Genomic DNA, 21465 nt, shown 5'->3' with positions numbered 1-21465 from the left:
GTGTGTGGTGTGGCGGGGCCCTGGAAGAGAGGCTGTTGAGGAGGAGGAGGAGGGGCGCGGGGGTGCGAGGGGCAGTGCTGCAGGAGGGCAAGGGAGTGGGGAGGCCTGTTGTGGGGCAGTGGGGAGCGTGGCGGTGGGGAGGCGTCTGGGCTGCTGAGGCTGGGGGCAGAGGGTTCTGGAGGAGGCAGGCCAGGTAGGACAGGAGACGGAGGGGAAGGGGGTTCAAGCTCACCTGGTTGAGCGTGGAGGAGAAGGCGTCAGGAGAAGTGTGTGAGGGAGAGAGGCGCCGGGCGGGCTTTTATGCTGGTCCCCAAACACCCGAGGAAGTGACACAGCCTTTGCGCATGACGGCCCTTTGCGGCAAGCAGCTCTCGCATGCCACAGCCTCGTGTGTAATGAGCTGGGGTGTGTTTTCCTTCCCACAACTCTCCATTTTCATGTCCTCCTCTCCCGGACACGTCTATCATGCCCTGGCGGCAGCTTTTAAGTGAGAGTCGGTATTCGGGAGGATTTGCATGGAAAGTGCATGTCAGGGCATTGTTCATACGTGGCCAAAGCATAGGAGTGGTGGGGTGTCGTCAGTGAGGTCACCCTGTGACATTCGTGTGCTGTGGTTTGCAGGTGAGAGGCCCCCCTTTCCTCTCAGGCCTGGCAGGCTGGTCAGGTCTTGGCAGCTGTACTGGGTGTGAGGCGGTGCCGCTTCCATCGCATTCGGTCCGTCCCTGCCTTGCCGCCAGCCCGCTATGCCCGTCTTGTGACCTCAGAGCAGAGGGATGGTGGCTTGGGGTCCCCTGCACAGGTGGTCCAGGGCCCCAGCAGCAGGGAGGATGGTGGTCCGCAGACCCCCTGCATGGGTCACTGTGGAGCACTGCAGTGAAGAGGGGAAGGTGGCTGAGGATCCCTGTCAAGGGATCAGTTGGGGCCTCAATGGCAAGGTGAGACCATGGCCTGGGGACTGCCACGTAAGTGGAATGGATGTCGTGCTGCCAGGCAGACCATGCGACAAGGGCCCACCCTTGGGACAACTGAGAACCCCACATCAAGGTGAGTGGTGAGCTGGGCCCCTTCATGGGTTGCCCAGAGTCTTGGCAGCAAAGGGGGCCGGGGACACGGGACTCTGTGTGGGTGTCCCCAGGACCCCACTGTGAGGGAAGATGGTGTCATGGGGACTGCCAGGCGGTTGGGCTGGAGACCACAGCAAGATGGGGCCAAGAGCGGGGACCCCGCATGGGTGTCCCTGGCACCGTGCAGCATGGGCAAGAAGTGCAGGGTCTGTTGACATATTTATTGATTGCAGCTTTTGGGGGTCTGTAATTTAATGAGGGCATTTTCCCTGCCTCTCTTCCCCCTCCAAGTCATAGAATCATGGAATCTTTGGGTCGGAAGGGACCTTTCAAGGCCACTCAGTCCAACCCCCCTGCAATAAGCCAGAACATCTACAACTAGAGCAGGTTGCTCAGAGCCCCGTCCAAGCTGACCTGGAATGTTTCCAGGGCTGGGGCATCTACCACGTCTCTGGGCAACCTGGGCCAGGGTTTCAGAACCCTCACTGTCAAAAATGTCTTCCTTACATCTAGTCTAAATCTGCCCTCTTTCAGTTTAAAACCATTACCCTTGTCCTATCGCTACAGGCCCTGCTAAAATGTCTGTCCCCATCTTTCTTATCAGCCCCCTTTAAGGACGGGAAGGCTGCAAGAAGGTCTCCCCGGAGCCTTCTCTGCTCCAGGCTTAATAACCCTAACTTCCTCAGCGTGTCCTCACAGCAGAGCTGTTCCAGCCCTCTGAATGTTTTTGTGGCCTCCTCTGGCCCCACTCCAACAGGTCCGTGTATCTCCTGTGCTGAGTGCTCCAGAGCTGGACGCAGCACTGCAGGGGCATCTCACCAGAGCAGAGCAGAGCAGAGCAGAGCAGAGCAGAGCAAAGGGGCAGAATCCCTCGCCCTGCTGGCCACGCTGCTCTGGATGCAACTTTCAGGGCTACAAGTGCACATTTCCCGCTCATGTGCATCTTTTCATCCCCCAGGATTCCCAAGTCCCTTTTGGCAGGGCTGCTCTCCATCCCTTCATCCCCCAGCCTTGTGCTGATACTGGCGGTTGCCCCGACCCAGGTGCAGGACCATGCACTTGGCCTTGTTGACCCTCATGTGGTTCACACGGGCCCATTCCTTAACGTTGCCTGGGTCCCTCTCGATGGATCCCATCCCTCAGGCATGTCAACCACACCACTCAGCTTGGTGTCGTCTGCAAACTTGCTGAGGGTACACTCGATCCCACTGGCTATGTCATGGATGAAGATAATTAAGGAGTACTTGTCCCAGTGTGGAACCCTGAGGGACACCACTTGTCACCGATCTCCATCTGGACATTGAGCCATTGACCACCACCCTCTGGGTGCGACCATCCAAGCAATTCCTCATCCACCCAACAGTCCACCCACCATATCCATCTCTCTCCAATTTGGAGAGAAGGATGTTGTGGGGGACCGTGTCAAAGGCCTTACAGAAGTCCAGAGAGGCGACATCCATCGCTCTTCCCTTGTCCACTGATGCGGTCACTCCATCCTAGAAGGCCATTCGGTTGGTCAGGCAGGATCTGCCCTTGGTGCAGCCATGCTGGCTGTCTCAAATCACCTCCCTGTCCTCCATGTGCCTTGGCATAGCTTCTAGGAGGATCTGTTCCATGATCTTCCCAGGCACAGAGCTGAGGCTGATGGGTCGGTAGTTCCCAGGGGCCTCCTTGCTTCCCTTGTTTGAAAATGGGTGCAATGTTTCCCTTTTTCCAGTCTCCAGGGACTCTACCTGACTGCTATGACTTTTCAAATGTCATGGAGAGTGGTTTGGCAACTACATCAGCCAATTCCCGCAGGACCCTGGGATGCATCTCATCAGGTTCCATAGACTTTTCTATGTTCAGGTTTCTCAGGTGGCCTCAAACCTGATCTTCTCTTACAGTGGGACAGACTTTGGTCCTCCAGTCCCGTCTTGCAGTCCAGCCACTGGAGAGGTGTGGGAAGAGACACCACCAGTGGAGTGAGGCAAAGAAGTCATCGAGTACCTCAGCCTTCTCCTCATCTGTGCTTACCTCTCTGCCAGTCTTGCTCATCAAGGAGGGTACGCTTTCTTTGACCTTCCTTTTCTGGCTGAGATACCTGTAGAAGACCTTCTTATTGTTCTGTGCGTCGCTTGACACGTTCAGCTCCAGCCATGCCTTGGCCCTCCTGACCTCATCACTACAGAACCACAAAGTGTCCCTGTACTCATCCCAGAAAACCTGTTCCTGCTTCCACTGCCTGTGCATTTCCTTCTTGCCCTGTAGTTTGCCCAGCAGGACTTGCCTCCGCCATGCCGGCCTCCTGCCTTCCTTTCCTACAGGCGTAGGAACGTACGCTACAGGCATAGCGAGCTGGGAGCCAGGCAGGGAGGGAGCAAAAGCCATGGAAGGGGCAGTGCCTAACGACTCATACACCTGCAAAGCCCTGAGCAGTGTTCCAGGGATGAGGAAATAGCAGCCTCCCCGTCACAACGCACCTGCAAACATCACTTGAGTGCCACAAGATCACCTCACTGATGACACCCCAACTCTCCAATGCGTTAGACGCTTCTGCCAAAAGCCATGACCCGAATCTTCCATGCAAATCCTCCAGAACCCTACTCTCACTTAGAAGATGCCGGCAGGGCCACATGGACATGTCTGTGAGAGGAGGACATGACAACGCAGTGTTGTGGGAAGGAAAACACGGCTCACCGCATTTCCTGAGAGACGGCCTGCAAAACACTCACCTGGGCTGAACTGGGGCAGGCCTTGCCGTTCATCCACCCTTCGGCCTGCGTCGAACCACCAGGGCCTCGGCTCTGCAGCCACGTGCTGCAGGCTCGCCTCCCATGTCCTCTGCAGTCTCCACATCCTCCAGCCCAGGTCCAGCACACATGGCCCATGTGCCTCCTCCTCCCACTTCTTTCTTTGCATCGTCCCTTCTGCCATGGCCGCTGCTCTCCGCTGCAACCACTTCCTCACAAGACAAAGACCGCCAGAGACCTACGGTGTGCCGCTCCCACGGCGAGGCAGGAAGACCTCGGTGCTCTGGCAACATCCATCTCACGCAAGGGACCTCTGCTGATGGTTGCCCTGTTTGCACCTCAGACTGGCTCCCTTCCACTTGGCATTCGTGTCATTTCACTCTTTTCCCTCAATAAAGTTCTCTTGCATGCCAGCCTGAGACGCCTCCTCTTCCTTCCGTCTATCAAGGCTCTTCCAACCTCACCCAGCACAAAGCCAGGGCTCAAGACGCTGTCGGGGTGGGGGGGGAAAGGCCTGCAAGGCCTCTCTTAGGAACTATGTCCCCAGCAACAACTATAACACAGAGCAGCACGGGGGGCTTCCAGCCTGCGACACAAGCCCTTCGCTTGCCCAGACAAAGGCTTGGGCACGCTCCTGCGCCTCTACCCATGCCTCTGACGCAAGCTCCCCGTGATGGCACGCACTTGACCAACTCTCTTCCCCAGCACGACTCTCTGGCCATCACAGCAAGCCGAGGCACAGCAAACAGAATCACTGAGTGCGCAAGGAACCTCCGGAGACCATGTACTTCAACCCAACTTGCTCCAGCAGGGTCAGCTCGAGCAGGCTGTCCAGGACCATGTCCCGTCATGTTTTCAGTAGCTCCAAGGATGGAAACGCCAACACCTGTCTGCGCAACCGGTTCCACTGCTTGAGCACCCTCACCCTGGAAAAGGGTTGCCTTCTCTTCAAGGAAAGGGCACGTCTTTTCAGCTTCCTCCATTCGCTTGTGCCCTGGCCGTGGGCACCGGTGTGAACAGTCTGACTCCCCTGTCCTCATTCCCTCTCACTCGGGACTTGCATGCGTGGATTGACATCTCCCCTGCGCGCCCTGACCTCCTGGCTCAAAAACCTCCCAGCTCGCGCAGCTTCTCCTCATAGGAAGGATGCTCCAATCCTTTCAGCACTTCCAGTCCCTTCAGGCACTTCCCTGGGTGGCCCTGCACTTGACTCGCTCCACTAAGTCCGTGTCCTCCTTCCCCTGGCGAGCCCCCAGCTGCACACATGACTCCACATGGCGCCTGCCTCACCAGCACCAAAGAGAGAGCAAGATCACCTCCGCCGACCTGCTGGCAACGCTCTTCCCAATGCTGCCCTGGAGACGCTTGGCCTCTTTTGCCGCCAGGCTGCATTGCTGCCTCGTACTCAGCTCCTTCTCCACCAGGACCGCCAAGTCGTGCCCGGCAAAGCTGCTTTCCAGCCTGTCGGCCTCCAGCACGTCCTGGTGCCCAGCGCTATCCCTCCCCAGATGCAGGACTTGGCATCTCCCCTGTTGAACTCCAGGAGATTCCTCTCAGCTCCGTTCTCCAGCCTCTCCAGCTGTCTCTGAATGGTGGCACAACCAGCCGGTGCCTCAGCCACGCTTCCAGACTTTGCATCATCTGCTAACTTGCCGAGGGGGCACTCCGTACCACCGCCCGCATCACTGATGGGGCTGTTGAACAGTGTTGGCGCCCTGGATCCCAGTCCTGGGCTACATCTCTTGGGACTTGCCTCCCCAGCTGCAATTTGGGCCACTCATCACAAGCCCCTGGGCCCAGCCCTTCAACCACCTTCCAGTCCACCTCACTGGCCACTTATGCGCCCCACACTTCCTCAGCTTCCCTAGGAGCGTGCAAGAGGAGAAAGCGTCAAAGGCTTTACTAAAAAGTTGAGGTAAACACCAGCCACGCCTCTCTCCTTGTCCACACAACTAGGCAACATCAACGTGGACGACACAGAGGTCAAGCAAGCCTCATTTCCCCTTTGGAAATGTGCGCCGACCACTCCCCCTCACCTTCTTGTCCCTCTTCCTGGGCTTGGCAGTGCTCTCCGAGACCACTTCCTCCATCGCCTTGCGCGGGCATCAGGTCAGGCCCGCCAGCCTCTACTTTCCCACATCGTCCTTCCTGCTCTTCTCGAAGACAGGAGGGCTATGAACTCTCTTCCAGCCATCAGCAACTGCTCCAAGGCATCATGACCTGGACATCTCCAAGAGATGGAGAGTTGCTTCCCAGGGACATCAGCCAGCCCCCTCAGCATTCGCCGCTACGCCCCCTGAAGGGCCCACGGACTTGCATACATCCAGTCACAAAGCACTCCTGCCGACCTCCGCTCGTCTTCCTCAGCAATGAGAACAGCTCTCCTGACAGACGGCCCGCAAAACACTCACCTGGGCTGAACTGGGGCAGGCCTTGCCGTTCATCCACCCTTCGGCCTGCGTCCAACCACCACCAGGGCCACGTGCTGCAGGCTCGCCTCCCATGCCCTCTGCAGTCTCCACATCCTCCTTCTGCCCGCCAGGCCCTGTGCAGACAAGTGGCCTCACCCCTCAGCACTCACCCCAGGTAAAGACCCCAAAGGCCCTGGCTCACCAAATCCTCTGCCTGCCTGCTGCTCCCACTCCCCCTCTGCCTCTGGCCACACTCACGGGCTCTCCAGAAACCCACCTGCCCTTGTGACGTGATCCACACCAAGCACTGTGTCCCGCCACAGCCCAGGCTGCACATGTGCCGGCCCAGCTAAGGGGAGCGCTGCGCTACGCAAGGGCCAGCACAAGGCTTTGGGGAGCGTCGCAGGACTCCCCACGTCACAGGGCTTGCGAGCTCTGAACCAGGGCTGCCACGACCACGGCCGGCTCTCGCAAGCAGCCCTCCTCTGCCCGCTTGCACTACCACCCCCAGCGATGGCACCAAGGGGGCATAACCCAAGCAGGCAGCCCCCTTTCTCCCAGCTACGACCTTACGAGCAAGAGGGGCACCAAGACACGCACACAGCACGCCCAACGGGAAAGGCCAGGCCTCAAAACAGCCTGAGCGAGCTGGGAGCCAGGCAGGGAGGGACTGAACGTGATGGAAGGGGCAGCGCCTCACGCCCGCCACACCTCCAAAGCCCAGACCGGCCTGCCAGGGCTGCGAGGAAATGGGGGCCCCTCTTCACAACGCACCCGCAAACCACAGCACACAAGTGCCACAGGATGACCTCACCGATGACACCCCACCTCTCCTACGCTCCGGTCACGTCTTCGGCCTGTCCTGACATGTGCCATCAACACCAAGCCTTTGGCCTCTAATACTCGCACTTAAAAGCTGCCGCCAGGGCCCACGTGGACACGTCTTCAAGCAAAGGACATGAAATTGCAGAATTGCGGGAAGGGAAACACACCCCACCTCACAGCCTGCCAGGCTGTGGCATGCAAGAGCCACTTGCTGCAAAAGGCCGTCATGCGCACAGGCCGCCCCGCCCCCTCAGGGACCAGCATAAAAGCCCGCCCGGCGCCTCTCTCCCTCACACACTTCTCCTGACGCCTTCTCCTCCACGCTCAACCAGGTGAGCTTGAACCCCCTTCCCCTTCGTCTCCTGTCCTACCTGGCCTGCCTCCTCCAGAACCCTCTGCCCCCAGCCTCAGCAGCCCAGACGCCTCCCCACCGCCACGCTCCCCACTGCCCCACAACAGGCCTCCCCACTCCCTTGCCCTTCTTCAACACCGCCCCTCGCACCTCCACGCCCCTCCTCCTCCTCAACAGCCTCTCTTCCAGGGCCCCGCCACACCACACACATGGCCTGCTACGACCTCTGCCGCCCCTGCGGACCCACCCCGCTGGCTAACAGCTGCAACGAGCCCTGTGTCAGGCAGTGCGAGGACTCCCGCGTCGTCATCCAGCCTTCCACCGTGGTGGTCACCCTGCCAGGACCCATCCTCAGCTCCTTCCCCCAGAGCACCGCCGTCGGATCCTCCTCATCGGCTGCCGTGGGCAACGTCCTCAGCTCCCAGGGAGTGCCTGTCTCCTCCGGCGGCTTCGGCTACGGCTACGGCTACGGCTTAGGAGGCCTGGGCTGCTTTAGTGGCCGAAGAGGCTGCTACCCCTGCTAAGGGCCCTCGACAACACCCCTGACAGCCACCACCGACATCCAGGAAGCCACGGCATGGCTTGAGGATGCACCTCCGGCCGTTGCCGCCATATGGGTCTGCCGCCCTGCTCTTGGCTCCTCTCCTCAAGGCACCAAGTGGGAAGGGGACCAGCCCAGGTCCAGCACACATGGCCCATGTGCCTCCTCCTCCCACTTCTTTCTTTGCATCGTCCCTTCTGCCATGGCCGCTGCTCTCCGCTGCAACCCCTTCCTCACAAGACAAAGACCGCCAGAGACCTACGGTGTGCCGCTCCCACGGCGAGGCAGGAAGACCTCGGTGCTCTGGCAACATCCATCTCACGCAAGGGACCTCTGCTGATGGTTGCCCTGTTTGCACCTCAGACCGGCTCCCTTCCACTTGGCATTCGTGTCGTTTCACTCTTTTCCCTCAATAAAGTTCTCTTGCATGCCAGCCTGAGACGCCTCCTCTTCCTTCCGTCTATCAAGGCTCTTCCAACCTCACCCAGCACAAAGCCAGGGCTCAAGACGCTGTCGGGGTGGGGGGGGAAAGGCCTGCAAGGCCTCTCTTAGGAACTATGTCCCCAGCAACAACTATAACACAGAGCAGCACGGGGGGCTTCCAGCCTGCGACACAAGCCCTTCGCTTGCCCAGACAAAGGCTTGGGCACGCTCCTGCGCCTCTACCCATGCCTCTGACGCAAGCTCCCCGTGGCGGCACGCACTTGACCAACTCTCTTCCCCAGCACGACTCTCTGGCCATCACAGCAAGCAGAAGCACAGCAAACAGAATCACTGAGTGCGCAAGGAACCTCCGGAGACCATGTACTTCAACCCAACTTGCTCCAGCAGGGTCAGCTCGAGCAGGCTGTCCAGGACCATGTCCCGTCACGTTTTCAGTAGCTCCAAGGATGGAGACGCCAACACCTGTCTGCGCAACCGGTTCCACTGCTTGAGCACCCTCACCCTGGAAAAGGGTTGCCTTCTCTTCAAGGAAAGGGCACGTCTTTTCAGCTTCCTCCATTCGCTTGTGCCCTGGCCGTGGGCACCGGTGTGAACAGTCTGACTCCCCTGTCCTCATTCCCTCTCACTCGGGACTTGCATGCGTGGATTGACATCTCCCCTGCGCGCCCTGACCTCCTGGCTCAAAAACCTCCCAGCTCGCGCAGCTTCTCCTCATAGGAAGGATGCTCCAATCCTTTCAGCACTTCCAGTCCCTTCAGGCACTTCCCTGGGTGGCCCTGCACTTGACTCGCTCCACTAAGTCCGTGTCCTCCTTCCCCTGGCGAGCCCCCAGCTGCACACATGACTCCACATGGCGCCTGCCTCACCAGCACCAAAGAGAGAGCAAGATCACCTCCGCCGACCTGCTGGCAACGCTCTTCCCAATGCTGCCCTGGAGACGCTTGGCCTCTTTTGCCACCAGGCTGCATTGCTGCCTCGTACTCAGCTCCTTCTCCACCAGGACCGCCAAGTCGTGCCCGGCAAAGCTGCTTTCCAGCCTGTCGGCCTCCAGCACGTCCTCGCGCCCAGCGCTATCCCTCCCCAGATGCAGGACTTGGCATCTCCCCTGTTGAACTCCAGGAGATTCCTCTCAGCTCTGTTCTCCAGCCTCTCCAGCTGTCTCTGAACGGTGGCACAACCAGCCGGTGCCTCAGCCACGCTTCCAGACTTTGCATCATCTGCTAACTTGCCGAGGGGGCACTCCGTACCACCGCCCGCATCACTGATGGGGCTGTTGAACAGTGTTGGCGCCCTGGATCCCAGTCCTGGGCTACATCTCTTGGGACTTGCCTCCCCAGCTGCAATTTGGGCCACTCATCACAAGCCCCTGGGCCCAGCCCTTCAACCACCTTCCAGTCCACCTCACTGGCCACTTATGCGCCCCACACTTCCTCAGCTTCCCTAGGAGCGTGCAAGAGGAGAAAGCGTCAAAGGCTTTACTAAAAAGTTGAGGTAAACACCAGCCACGCCTCTCTCCTTGTCCACACAACTAGGCAACATCAACGTGGACGACACAGAGGTCAAGCAAGCCTCATTTCCCCTTTGGAAATATGCGCCGACCACTCCCCCTCACCTTCTTGTCCCTCTTCCTGGGCTTGGCAGTGCTCTCCGAGACCACTTCCTCCATCGCCTTGCGCGGGCATCAGGTCAGGCCCGCCAGCCTCTACTTTCCCACATCGTCCTTCCTGCTCTTCTCGAAGACAGGAGGGCTATGAACTCTCTTCCAGCCATCAGCAACTGCTCCAAGGCATCATGACCTGGACATCTCCAAGAGATGGAGAGTTGCTTCCCAGGGACATCAGCCAGCCCCCTCAGCATTCGCCGCTACGCCCCCTGAAGGGCCCACGGACTTGCATACATCCAGTCACAAAGCACTCCTGCCGACCTCCGCTCGTCTTCCTCAGCAATGAGAACAGCTCTCCTGACAGACGGCCCGCAAAACACTCACCTGGGCTGAACTGGGGCAGGCCTTGCCGTTCATCCACCCTTCGGCCTGCGTCCAACCACCACCAGGGCCTCGGCTCTGCAGCCACGTGCTGCAGGCTCGCCTCCCATGCCCTCTGCAGTCTCCACATCCTCCTTCTGCCCGCCAGGCCCTGTGCAGACAAGTGGCCTCACCCCTCAGCACTCACCCCAGGTAAAGACCCCAAAGGCCCTGGCTCACCAAATCCTCTGCCTGCCTGCTGCTCCCACTCCCCCTCTGCCTCTGGCCACACTCACGGGCTCTCCAGAAACCCACCTGCCCTTGTGACGTGATCCACACCAAGCACTGTGTCCCGCCACAGCCCAGGCTGCACATGTGCCGGCCCAGCTAAGGGGAGCGCTGCGCTACGCAAGGGCCAGCACAAGGCTTTGGGGAGCGTCGCAGGACTCCCCACGTCACAGGGCTTGCGAGCTCTGAACCAGGGCTGCCACGACCACGGCCGGCTCTCGCAAGCAGCCCTCCTCTGCCCGCTTGCACTACCACCCCCAGCGATGGCACCAAGGGGGCATAACCCAAGCAGGCAGCCCCCTTTCTCCCAGCTACGACCTTACGAGCAAGAGGGGCACCAAGACACGCACACAGCACGCCCAACGGGAAAGGCCAGGCCTCAAAACAGCCTGAGCGAGCTGGGAGCCAGGCAGGGAGGGACTGAACGTGATGGAAGGGGCAGCGCCTCACGCCCGCCACACCTCCAAAGCCCAGACCGGCCTGCCAGGGCTGCGAGGAAATGGGGGCCCCTCTTCACAATGCACCCGCAAACCACAGCACACAAGTGCCACAGGATGACCTCACCGATGACACCCCACCTCTCCTACGCTCCGGTCACGTCTTCGGCCTGTCCTGACATGTGCCATCAACACCAAGCCTTTGGCCTCTAATACTCGCACTTAAAAGCTGCCGCCAGGGCCCACGTGGACACGTCTTCAAGCAAAGGACATGAAATTGCAGAATTGCGGGAAGGGAAACACACCCCACCTCACAGCCTGCCAGGCTGTGGCATGCAAGAGCCGCTTGCTGCAAAAGGCCGTCATGCGCAAAGGCCGCCCCGCCCCCTCGGGGACCAGCATAAAAGCCCGCCCGGCGCCTCTCTCCCTCACACACTTCTCCTGACGCCTTCTCCTCCACGCTCAACCAGGTGAGCTTGAACCCCCTTCCCCTCCGTCTCCTGTCCTACCTGGCCTGCCTCCTCCAGAACCCTCTGCCCCCAGCCTCAGCAGCCCAGACGCCTCCCCACCGCCACGCTCCCCACTGCCCCACAACAGGCCTCCCCACTCCCTTGCCCTTCTTCAACACCGCCCCTCGCACCCCCACGCCCCTCCTCCTCCTCAACAGCCTCTCTTCCAGGGCCCCGCCACACCACACACATGGCCTGCTACGACCTCTGCCGCCCCTGCGGACCCACCCCGCTGGCTAACAGCTGCAACGAGCCCTGTGTCAGGCAGTGCGAGGACTCCCGCGTCGTCATCCAGCCTTCCACCGTGGTGGTCACCCTGCCAGGACCCATCCTCAGCTCCTTCCCCCAGAGCACCGCCGTCGGATCCTCCTCATCGGCTGCCGTGGGCAACGTCCTCAGCTCCCAGGGAGTGCCTGTCTCCTCCGGCGGCTTCGGCTACGGCTACGGCTACGGCTACGGCTTAGGAGGCCTGGGCTGCTTTAGTGGCCGAAGAGGCTGCTACCCCTGCTAAGGGCCCTCGACAACACCCCTGACAGCCACCACCGACATCCAGGAAGCCACGGCATGGCTTGAGGATGCACCTCCGGCCGTTGCCGCCATATGGGTCTGCCGCCCTGCTCTTGGCTCCTCTCCTCAAGGCACCAAGTGGGAAGGGGACCAGCCCAGGTCCAGCACACATGGCCCATGTGCCTCCTCCTCCCACTTCTTTCTTTGCATCGTCCCTTCTGCCATGGCCGCTGCTCTCCGCTGCAACCACTTCCTCACAAGACAAAGACCGCCAGAGACCTACGGTGTGCCGCTCCCACGGCGAGGCAGGAAGACCTCGGTGCTCTGGCAACATCCATCTCACGCAAGGGACCTCTGCTGATGGTTGCCCTGTTTGCACCTCAGACCGGCTCCCTTCCACTTGGCATTCGTGTCATTTCACTCTTTTCCCTCAATAAAGTTCTCTTGCATGCCAGCCTGAGACGCCTCCTCTTCCTTCCGTCTATCAAGGCTCTTCCAACCTCACCCAGCACAAAGCCAGGGCTCAAGACGCTGTCGGGGTGGGGGGGAAAGGCCTGCAAGGCCTCTCTTAGGAACTATGTCCCCAGCAACAACTATAACACAGAGCAGCACGGGGGGCTTCCAGCCTGCGACACAAGCCCTTCGCTTGCCCAGACAAAGGCTTGGGCACACTCCTGCGCCTCTACCCATGCCTCTGACGCAAGCTCCCCGTGGCGGCATGCACTTGACCAACTCTCTTCCCCAGCACAACTCTCTGGCCATCACAGCAAGCAGAAGCACAGCAAACAGAATCACTGAGTGCGCAAGGAACCTCCGGAGACCATGTACTTCAACCCAACTTGCTCCAGCAGGGTCAGCTCGAGCAGGCTGTCCAGGACCATGTCCCGTCACGTTTTCAGTAGCTCCAAGGATGGAGACGCCAACACCTGTCTGCGCAACCGGTTCCACTGCTTGAGCACCCTCACCCTGGAAAAGGGTTGCCTTCTCTTCAAGGAAAGGGCACGTCTTTTCAGCTTCCTCCATTCGCTTGTGCCCTGGCCGTGGGCACCGGTGTGAACAGTCTGACTCCCCTGTCCTCATTCCCTCTCGCTCGGGACTTGCATGCGTGGATTGACATCTCCCCTGCGCGCCCTGACCTCCTGGCTCAAAAACCTCCCAGCTCGCGCAGCTTCTCCTCATAGGAAGGATGCTCCAATCCTTTCAGCACTTCCAGTCCCTTCAGGCACTTCCCTGGGTGGCCCTGCACTTGACTCGCTCCACTAAGTCCATGTCCTCCTTCCCCTGGCGAGCCCCCAGCTGCACACATGACTCCACATGGCGCCTGCCTCACCAGCACCAAAGAGAGAGCAAGATCACCTCCGCCGACCTGCTGGCAACGCTCTTCCCAATGCTGCCCTGGAGACGCTTGGCCTCTTTTGCCGCCAGGCTGCATTGCTGCCTCGTACTCAGCTCCTTCTCCACCAGGACCGCCAAGTCGTGCCCGGCAAAGCTGCTTTCCAGCCTGTCGGCCTCCAGCACGTCCTGGCGCCCAGCGCTATCCCTCCCCAGATGCAGGACTTGGCATCTCCCCTGTTGAACTCCAGGAGATTCCTCTCAGCTCCGTTCTCCAGCCTCTCCAGCTGTCTCTGAATGGTGGCACAACCAGCCGGTGCCTCAGCCACGCTTCCAGACTTTGCATCATCTGCTAACTTGCCGAGGGGGCACTCCGTACCACCGCCCGCATCACTGATGGGGCTGTTGAACAGTGTTGGCGCCCTGGATCCCAGTCCTGGGCTACATCTCTTGGGACTTGCCTCCCCAGCTGCAATTTGGGCCACTCATCACAAGCCCCTGGGCCCAGCCCTTCAACCACCTTCCAGTCCACCTCACTGGCCACTTATGCGCCCCACACTTCCTCAGCTTCCCTAGGAGCGTGCAAGAGGAGAAAGCGTCAAAGGCTTTACTAAAAAGTTGAGGTAAACACCAGCCACGCCTCTCTCCTTGTCCACACAACTAGGCAACATCAACGTGGACGACACAGAGGTCAAGCAAGCCTCATTTCCCCTTTGGAAATGTGCGCCGACCACTCCCCCTCACCTTCTTGTCCCTCTTCCTGGGCTTGGCAGTGCTCTCCGAGACCACTTCCTCCATCGCCTTGCGCGGGCATCAGGTCAGGCCCTCCAGCCTCTACTTTCCCACATCGTCCTTCCTGCTCTTCTCGAAGACAGGAGGGCTATGAACTCTCTTCCAGCCATCAGCAACTGCTCCAAGGCATCATGACCTGGACATCTCCAAGAGATGGAGAGTTGCTTCCCAGGGACATCAGCCAGCCCCCTCAGCATTCGCCGCTACGCCCCCTGAAGGGCCCACGGACTTGCATACATCCAGTCACAAAGCACTCCTGCCGACCTCCGCTCGTCTTCCTCAGCAATGAGAACAGCTCTCCTGACAGACGGCCCGCAAAACACTCACCTGGGCTGAACTGGGGCAGGCCTTGCCGTTCATCCACCCTTCGGCCTGCGTCCAACCACCACCAGGGCCTCGGCTCTGCAGCCACGTGCTGCAGGCTCGCCTCCCATGCCCTCTGCAGTCTCCACGTCCTCCTTCTGCCCGCCAGGCCCTGTGCAGACAAGTGGCCTCACCCCTCAGCACTCACCCCAGGTAAAGACCCCAAAGGCCCTGGCTCACCAAATCCTCTGCCTGCCTGCTGCTCCCACTCCCCCTCTGCCTCTGGCCACACTCACGGGCTCTCCAGAAACCCACCTGCCCTTGTGACGTGATCCACACCAAGCACTGTGTCCCGCCACAGCCCAGGCTGCACATGTGCCGGCCCAGCTAAGGGGAGCGCTGCGCTACGCAAGGGCCAGCACAAGGCTTTGGGGAGCGTCGCAGGACTCCCCACGTCACAGCGCTTGCGAGCTCTGAACCAGGGCTGCCACGACCACGGCCGGCTCTCGCAAGCAGCCCTCCTCTGCCCGCTTGCACTACCACCCCCAGCGATGGCACCAAGGGGGCATAACCCAAGCAGGCAGCCCCCTTTCTCCCAGCTACGACCTTACGAGCAAGAGGGGCACCAAGACACGCACACAGCACGCCCAACGGGAAAGGCCAGGCCTCAAAACAGCCTGAGCGAGCTGGGAGCCAGGCAGGGAGGGACTGAACGTGATGGAAGGGGCAGCGCCTCACGCCCGCCACACCTCCAAAGCCCAGACCGGCCTGCCAGGGCTGCGAGGAAATGGGGGCCCCTCTTCACAACGCACCCGCAAACCACAGCACACAAGTGCCACAGGATGACCTCACCGATGACACCCCACCTCTCCTACGCTCCGGTCACGTCTTCGGCCTGTTCTGACATGTGCCATCAACACCAAGCCTTTGGCCTCTAATACTCGCACTTAAAAGCTGCCGCCAGGGCCCACGTGGACACGTCTTCAAGCAAAGGACATGAAATTGCAGAATTGCGGGAAGGGAAACACACCCCACCTCACAGCCTGCCAGGCTGTGGCATGCAAGAGCCGCTTGCTGCAAAAGGCCGTCATGCGCAAAGGCCGCCCCGCCCCCTCGGGGACCAGCATAAAAGCCCGCCCGGCGCCTCTCTCCCTCACACACTTCTCCTGACGCCTTCTCCTCCACGCTCAACCAGGTGAGCTTGAACCCCCTTCCCCTCCGTCTCCTGTCCTACCTGGCCTGCCTCCTCCAGAACCCTCTGCCCCCAGCCTCAGCAGCCCAGACGCCTCCCCACCGCCACGCTCCCCACTGCCCCACAACAGGCCTCCCCACTCCCTTGCCCTTCTTCAACACCGCCCCTCGCACCCCCACGCCCCTCCTCCTCCTCAACAGCCTCTCTTCCAGGGCCCCGCCACACCACACACATGGCCTGCTACGACCTCTGCCGCCCCTGCGGACCCACCCCGCTGGCTAACAGCTGCAACGAGCCCTGTGTCAGGCAGTGCGAGGACTCCCGCGTCGTCATCCAGCCTTCCACCGTGGTGGTCACCCTGCCAGGACCCATCCTCAGCTCCTTCCCCCAGAGCACCGCCGTCGGATCCTCCTCATCGGCTGCCGTGGGCAACGTCCTCAGCTCCCAGGGAGTGCCTGTCTCCTCCGGCGGCTTCGGCTACGGCTACGGCTACGGCTACGGCTTAGGAGGCCTGGGCTGCTTTAGTGGCCGAAGAGGCTGCTACCCCTGCTAAGGGCCCTCGACAACACCCCTGACAGCCACCACCGACATCCAGGAAGCCACGGCATGGCTTGAGGATGCACCTCCGGCCGTTGCCGCCATATGGGTCTGCCGCCCTGCTCTTGGCTCCTCTCCTCAAGGCACCAAGTGGGAAGGGGACCAGCCCAGGTCCAGCACACATGGCCCATGTGCCTCCTCCTCCCACTTCTTTCTTTGCATCGTCCCTTCTGCCATGGCCGCTGCTCTCCGCTGCAACCACTTCCTCACAAGACAAAGACCGCCAGAGACCTACGGTGTGCCGCTCCCACGGCGAGGCAGGAAGACCTCGGTGCTCTGGCAACATCCATCTCACGCAAGGGACCTCTGCTGATGGTTGCCCTGTTTGCACCTCAGACCGGCTCCCTTCCACTTGGCATTCGTGTCATTTCACTCTTTTCCCTCAATAAAGTTCTCTTGCATGCCAGCCTGAGACGCCTCCTCTTCCTTCCGTCTATCAAGGCTCTTCCAACCTCACCCAGCACAAAGCCAGGGCTCAAGACGCTGTCGGGGTGGGGGGGGAAAGGCCTGCAAGGCCTCTCTTAGGAACTATGTCCCCAGCAACAACTATAACACAGAGCAGCACGGGGGGCTTCCAGCCTGCGACACAAGCCCTTCGCTTGCCCAGACAAAGGCTTGGGCACGCTCCTGCGCCTCTACCCATGCCTCTGACGCAAGCTCCCCGTGGCGGCACGCACTTGACCAACTCTCTTCCCCAGCACGACTCTCTGGCCATCACAGCAAGCCGAGGCACAGCAAACAGAATCACTGAGTGCGCAAGGAACCTCCGGAGACCATGTACTTCAACCCAACTTGCTCCAGCAGGGTCAGCTCGAGCAGGCTGTCCAGGACCATGTCCCGTCATGTTTTCAGTAGCTCCAAGGATGGAGACGCCAACACCTGTCTGCGCAACCGGTTCCACTGCTTGAGCACCCTCACCCTGGAAAAGGGTTGCCTTCTCTTCAAGGAAAGGGCACGTCTTTTCAGCTTCCTCCATTCGCTTGTGCCCTGGCCGTGGGCACCGGTGTGAACAGTCTGACTCCCCTGTCCTCATTCCCTCTCACTCGGGACTTGCATGCGTGGATTGACATCTCCCCTGCGCGCCCTGACCTCCTGGCTCAAAAACCTCCCAGCTCGCGCAGCTTCTCCTCATAGGAAGGATGCTCCAATCCTTTCAGCACTTCCAGTCCCTTCAGGCACTTCCCTGGGTGGCCCTGCACTTGACTCGCTCCACTAAGTCCGTGTCCTCCTTCCCCTGGCGAGTCCCCAGCTGCACACATGACTCCACATGGCGCCTGCCTCACCAGCACCAAAGAGAGAGCAAGATCACCTCCGCCGACCTGCTGGCAACGCTCTTCCCAATGCTGCCCTGGAGACGCTTGGCCTCTTTTGCCGCCAGGCTGCATTGCTGCCTCGTACTCAGCTCCTTCTCCACCAGGACCGCCAAGTCGTGCCCGGCAAAGCTGCTTTCCAGCCTGTCGGCCTCCAGCACGTCCTGGCGCCCAGCGCTATCCCTCCCCAGATGCAGGACTTGGCATCTCCCCTGTTGAACTCCAGGAGATTCCTCTCAGCTCCGTTCTCCAGCCTCTCCAGCTGTCTCTGAATGGTGGCACAACCAGCCGGTGCCTCAGCCACGCTTCCAGACTTTGCATCATCTGCTAACTTGCCGAGGGGGCACTCCGTACCACCGCCCGCATCACTGATGGGGCTGTTGAACAGTGTTGGCGCCCTGGATCCCAGTCCTGGGCTACATCTCTTGGGACTTGCCTCCCCAGCTGCAATTTGGGCCACTCATCACAAGCCCCTGGGCCCAGCCCTTCAACCACCTTCCAGTCCACCTCACTGGCCACTTATGCGCCCCACACTTCCTCAGCTTCCCTAGGAGCGTGCAAGAGGAGAAAGCGTCAAAGGCTTTACTAAAAAGTTGAGGTAAACACCAGCCACGCCTCTCTCCTTGTCCACACAACTAGGCAACATCAACGTGGACGACACAGAGGTCAAGCAAGCCTCATTTCCCCTTTGGAAATGTGCGCCGACCACTCCCCCTCACCTTCTTGTCCCTCTTCCTGGGCTTGGCAGTGCTCTCCGAGACCACTTCCTCCATCGCCTTGCGCGGGCATCAGGTCAGGCCCTCCAGCCTCTACTTTCCCACATCGTCCTTCCTGCTCTTCTCGAAGACAGGAGGGCTATGAACTCTCTTCCAGCCATCAGCAACTGCTCCAAGGCATCATGACCTGGACATCTCCAAGAGATGGAGAGTTGCTTCCCAGGGACATCAGCCAGCCCCCTCAGCATTCGCCGCTACGCCCCCTGAAGGGCCCACGGACTTGCATACATCCAGTCACAAAGCACTCCTGCCGACCTCCGCTCGTCTTCCTCAGCAATGAGAACAGCTCTCCTGACAGACGGCCCGCAAAACACTCACCTGGGCTGAACTGGGGCAGGCCTTGCCGTTCATCCACCCTTCGGCCTGCGTCCAACCACCACCAGGGCCTCGGCTCTGCAGCCACGTGCTGCAGGCTCGCCTCCCATGCCCTCTGCAGTCTCCACATCCTCCTTCTGCCCGCCCAGGCCCTGTGCAGACAAGTGGCCTCACCCCTCAGCACTCACCCCAGGTAAAGACCCCAAAGGCCCTGGCTCACCAAATCCTCTGCCTGCCTGCTGCTCCCACTCCCCCTCTGCCTCTGGCCACACTCACGGGCTCTCCAGAAACCCACCTGCCCTTGTGACGTGATCCACACCAAGCACTGTGTCCCGCCACAGCCCAGGCTGCACATGTGCCGGCCCAGCTAAGGGGAGCGCTGCGCTACGCAAGGGCCAGCACAAGGCTTTGGGGAGCGTCGCAGGACTCCCCACGTCACAGGGCTTGCGAGCTCTGAACCAGGGCTGCCACGACCACGGCCGGCTCTCGCAAGCAGCCCTCCTCTGCCCGCTTGCACTACCACCCCCAGCGATGGCACCAAGGGGGCATAACCCAAGCAGGCAGCCCCCTTTCTCCCAGCTACGACCTTACGAGCAAGAGGGGCACCAAGACACGCACACAGCACGCCCAACGGGAAAGGCCAGGCCTCAAAACAGCCTGAGCGAGCTGGGAGCCAGGCAGGGAGGGACTGAACGTGATGGAAGGGGCAGCGCCTCACGCCCGCCACACCTCCAAAGCCCAGACCGGCCTGCCAGGGCTGCGAGGAAATGGGGGCCCCTCTTCACAACGCACCCGCAAACCACAGCACACAAGTGCCACAGGATGACCTCACCGATGACACCCCACCTCTCCTACGCTCCGGTCACGTCTTCGGCCTGTCCTGACATGTGCCATCAACACCAAGCCTTTGGCCTCTAATACTCGCACTTAAAAGCTGCCGCCAGGGCCCACGTGGACACGTCTTCAAGCAAAGGACATGAAATTGCAGAATTGCGGGAAGGGAAACACACCCCACCTCACAGCCTGCCAGGCTGTGGCATGCAAGAGCCGCTTGCTGCAAAAGGCCGTCATGCGCAAAGGCCGCCCCGCCCCCTCGGGGACCAGCATAAAAGCCCGCCCGGCGCCTCTCTCCCTCACACACTTCTCCTGACGCCTTCTCCTCCACGCTCAACCAGGTGAGCTTGAACCCCCTTCCCCTCCGTCTCCTGTCCTACCTGGTCTGCCTCCTCCAGAACCCTCTGCCCCCAGCCTCAGCAGCCCAGACGCCTCCCCACCGCCACGCTCCCCACTGCCCCACAACAGGCCTCCCCACTCCCTTGCCCTTCTTCAACACCGCCCCTCGCACCCCCACGCCCCTCCTCCTCCTCAACAGCCTCTCTTCCAGGGCCCCGCCACACCACACACATGGCCTGCTACGACCTCTGCCGCCCCTGCGGACCCACCCCGCTGGCTAACAGCTGCAACGAGCCCTGTGTCAGGCAGTGCGAGGACTCCCGCGTCGTCATCCAGCCTCCCGCCGTGCTGGTCACCCTGCCAGGACCCATCCTCAGCTCCTTCCCCCAGAGCACCGCCGTCGGATCCTCCTCATCGGCTGCCGTGGGCAACGTCCTCAGCTCCCAGGGAGTGCCTGTCTCCTCCGGCGGCTTCGGCTACGGCTACGGCTACGGCTACGGCTTAGGAGGCCTGGGCTGCTTTAGTGGCCGAAGAGGCTGCTACCCCTGCTAAGGGCCCTCGACAACACCCCTGACAGCCACCACCGACATCCAGGAAGCCACGGCATGGCTTGAGGATGCACCTCCGGCCGTTGCCGCCATATGGGTCTGCCGCCCTGCTCTTGGCTCCTCTCCTCAAGGCACCAAGTGGGAAGGGACCAGCCCAGGTCCAGCACACATGCCCATGTGCCTCCTCCTCCCACTTCTTTCTTTGCATCGTCCCTTCTGCCATGGCCGCTGCTCTCCGCTGCAACCCCTTCCTCACAAGACAAAGACCGCCAGAGACCTACGGTGTGCCGCTCCCACGGCGAGGCAGGAAGACCTCGGTGCTCTGGCAACATCCATCTCACGCAAGGGACCTCTGCTGATGGTTGCCCTGTTTGCACCTCAGACCGGCTCCCTTCCACTTGGCATTCGTGTCGTTTCACTCTTTTCCCTCAATAAAGTTCTCTTGCATGCCAGCCTGAGACGCCTCCTCTTCCTTCCGTCTATCAAGGCTCTTCCAACCTCACCCAGCACAAAGCCAGGGCTCAAGACGCTGTCGGGGTGGGGGGGGAAAGGCCTGCAAGGCCTCTCTTAGGAACTATGTCCCCAGCAACAACTATAACACAGAGCAGCACGGGGGGCTTCCAGCCTGCGACACAAGCCCTTCGCTTGCCCAGACAAAGGCTTGGGCACGCTCCTGCGCCTCTACCCATGCCTCTGACGCAAGCTCCCCGTGGTGGCACGCACTTGACCAACTCTCTTCCCCAGCACGACTCTCTGGCCATCACAGCAAGCAGAAGCACAGCAAACAGAATCACTGAGTGCGCAAGGAACCTCCGGAGACCATGTACTTCAACCCAACTTGCTCCAGCAGGGTCAGCTCGAGCAGGCTGTCCAGGACCATGTCCCGTCACGTTTTCAGTAGCTCCAAGGATGGAGACGCCAACACCTGTCTGCGCAACCGGTTCCACTGCTTGAGCACCCTCACCCTGGAAAAGGGTTGCCTTCTCTTCAAGGAAAGGGCACGTCTTTTCAGCTTCCTCCATTCGCTTGTGCCCTGGCCGTGGGCACCGGTGTG

The 21465-nt window shown here is 60.6% G+C and overlaps 3 protein-coding genes across 3 annotated transcripts; all 3 read left to right on the top strand.

The window, feature by feature from the left end:
* Nucleotides 1–7593: 7593 nt before the first annotated feature.
* Nucleotides 7594–12612, top strand: LOC309417541 (uncharacterized protein; the record flags this gene model as incomplete). The annotated part of the gene is made up of 2 exons (XM_082015052.1): nucleotides 7594–7891; nucleotides 11536–12612. 2 exons carry the CDS (start codon nucleotides 7594–7596, stop codon nucleotides 12075–12077), a joined length of 840 nt encoding a protein of 279 aa, XP_081871178.1. The 3' UTR covers nucleotides 12078–12612.
* Nucleotides 12613–15486: 2874 nt separating this feature from the next.
* On the top strand, nucleotides 15487–16969 carry LOC309417954 (feather keratin-like). The gene has a single exon (XM_082015637.1). It carries the CDS (start codon nucleotides 15925–15927, stop codon nucleotides 16243–16245), a length of 321 nt encoding a protein of 106 aa, XP_081871763.1. The 5' UTR covers nucleotides 15487–15924; the 3' UTR covers nucleotides 16246–16969.
* A 3036-nt stretch (nucleotides 16970–20005) lies between these two features.
* LOC309417956 (feather keratin-like) lies at nucleotides 20006–20415 on the top strand (the record flags this gene model as incomplete). Its single annotated transcript, XM_082015642.1, has 1 exon — nucleotides 20006–20415. The coding sequence occupies exon 1, from the start codon at nucleotides 20095–20097 to the stop codon at nucleotides 20413–20415; it is 321 nt and encodes a 106-aa protein (XP_081871768.1). The 5' UTR covers nucleotides 20006–20094.
* Nucleotides 20416–21465: the final 1050 nt, after the last annotated feature.

This window comes from Phaethon aethereus, assembly GCF_964289735.1.
Source record: "Phaethon aethereus genome assembly, chromosome: 2".
In the NCBI taxonomy this organism is placed as follows: domain Eukaryota; kingdom Metazoa; phylum Chordata; class Aves; order Phaethontiformes; family Phaethontidae; genus Phaethon; species Phaethon aethereus.
Note: the sequence above shows the minus strand (reverse complement) of the source record. Positions and strands in the feature narration are given on the sequence as shown.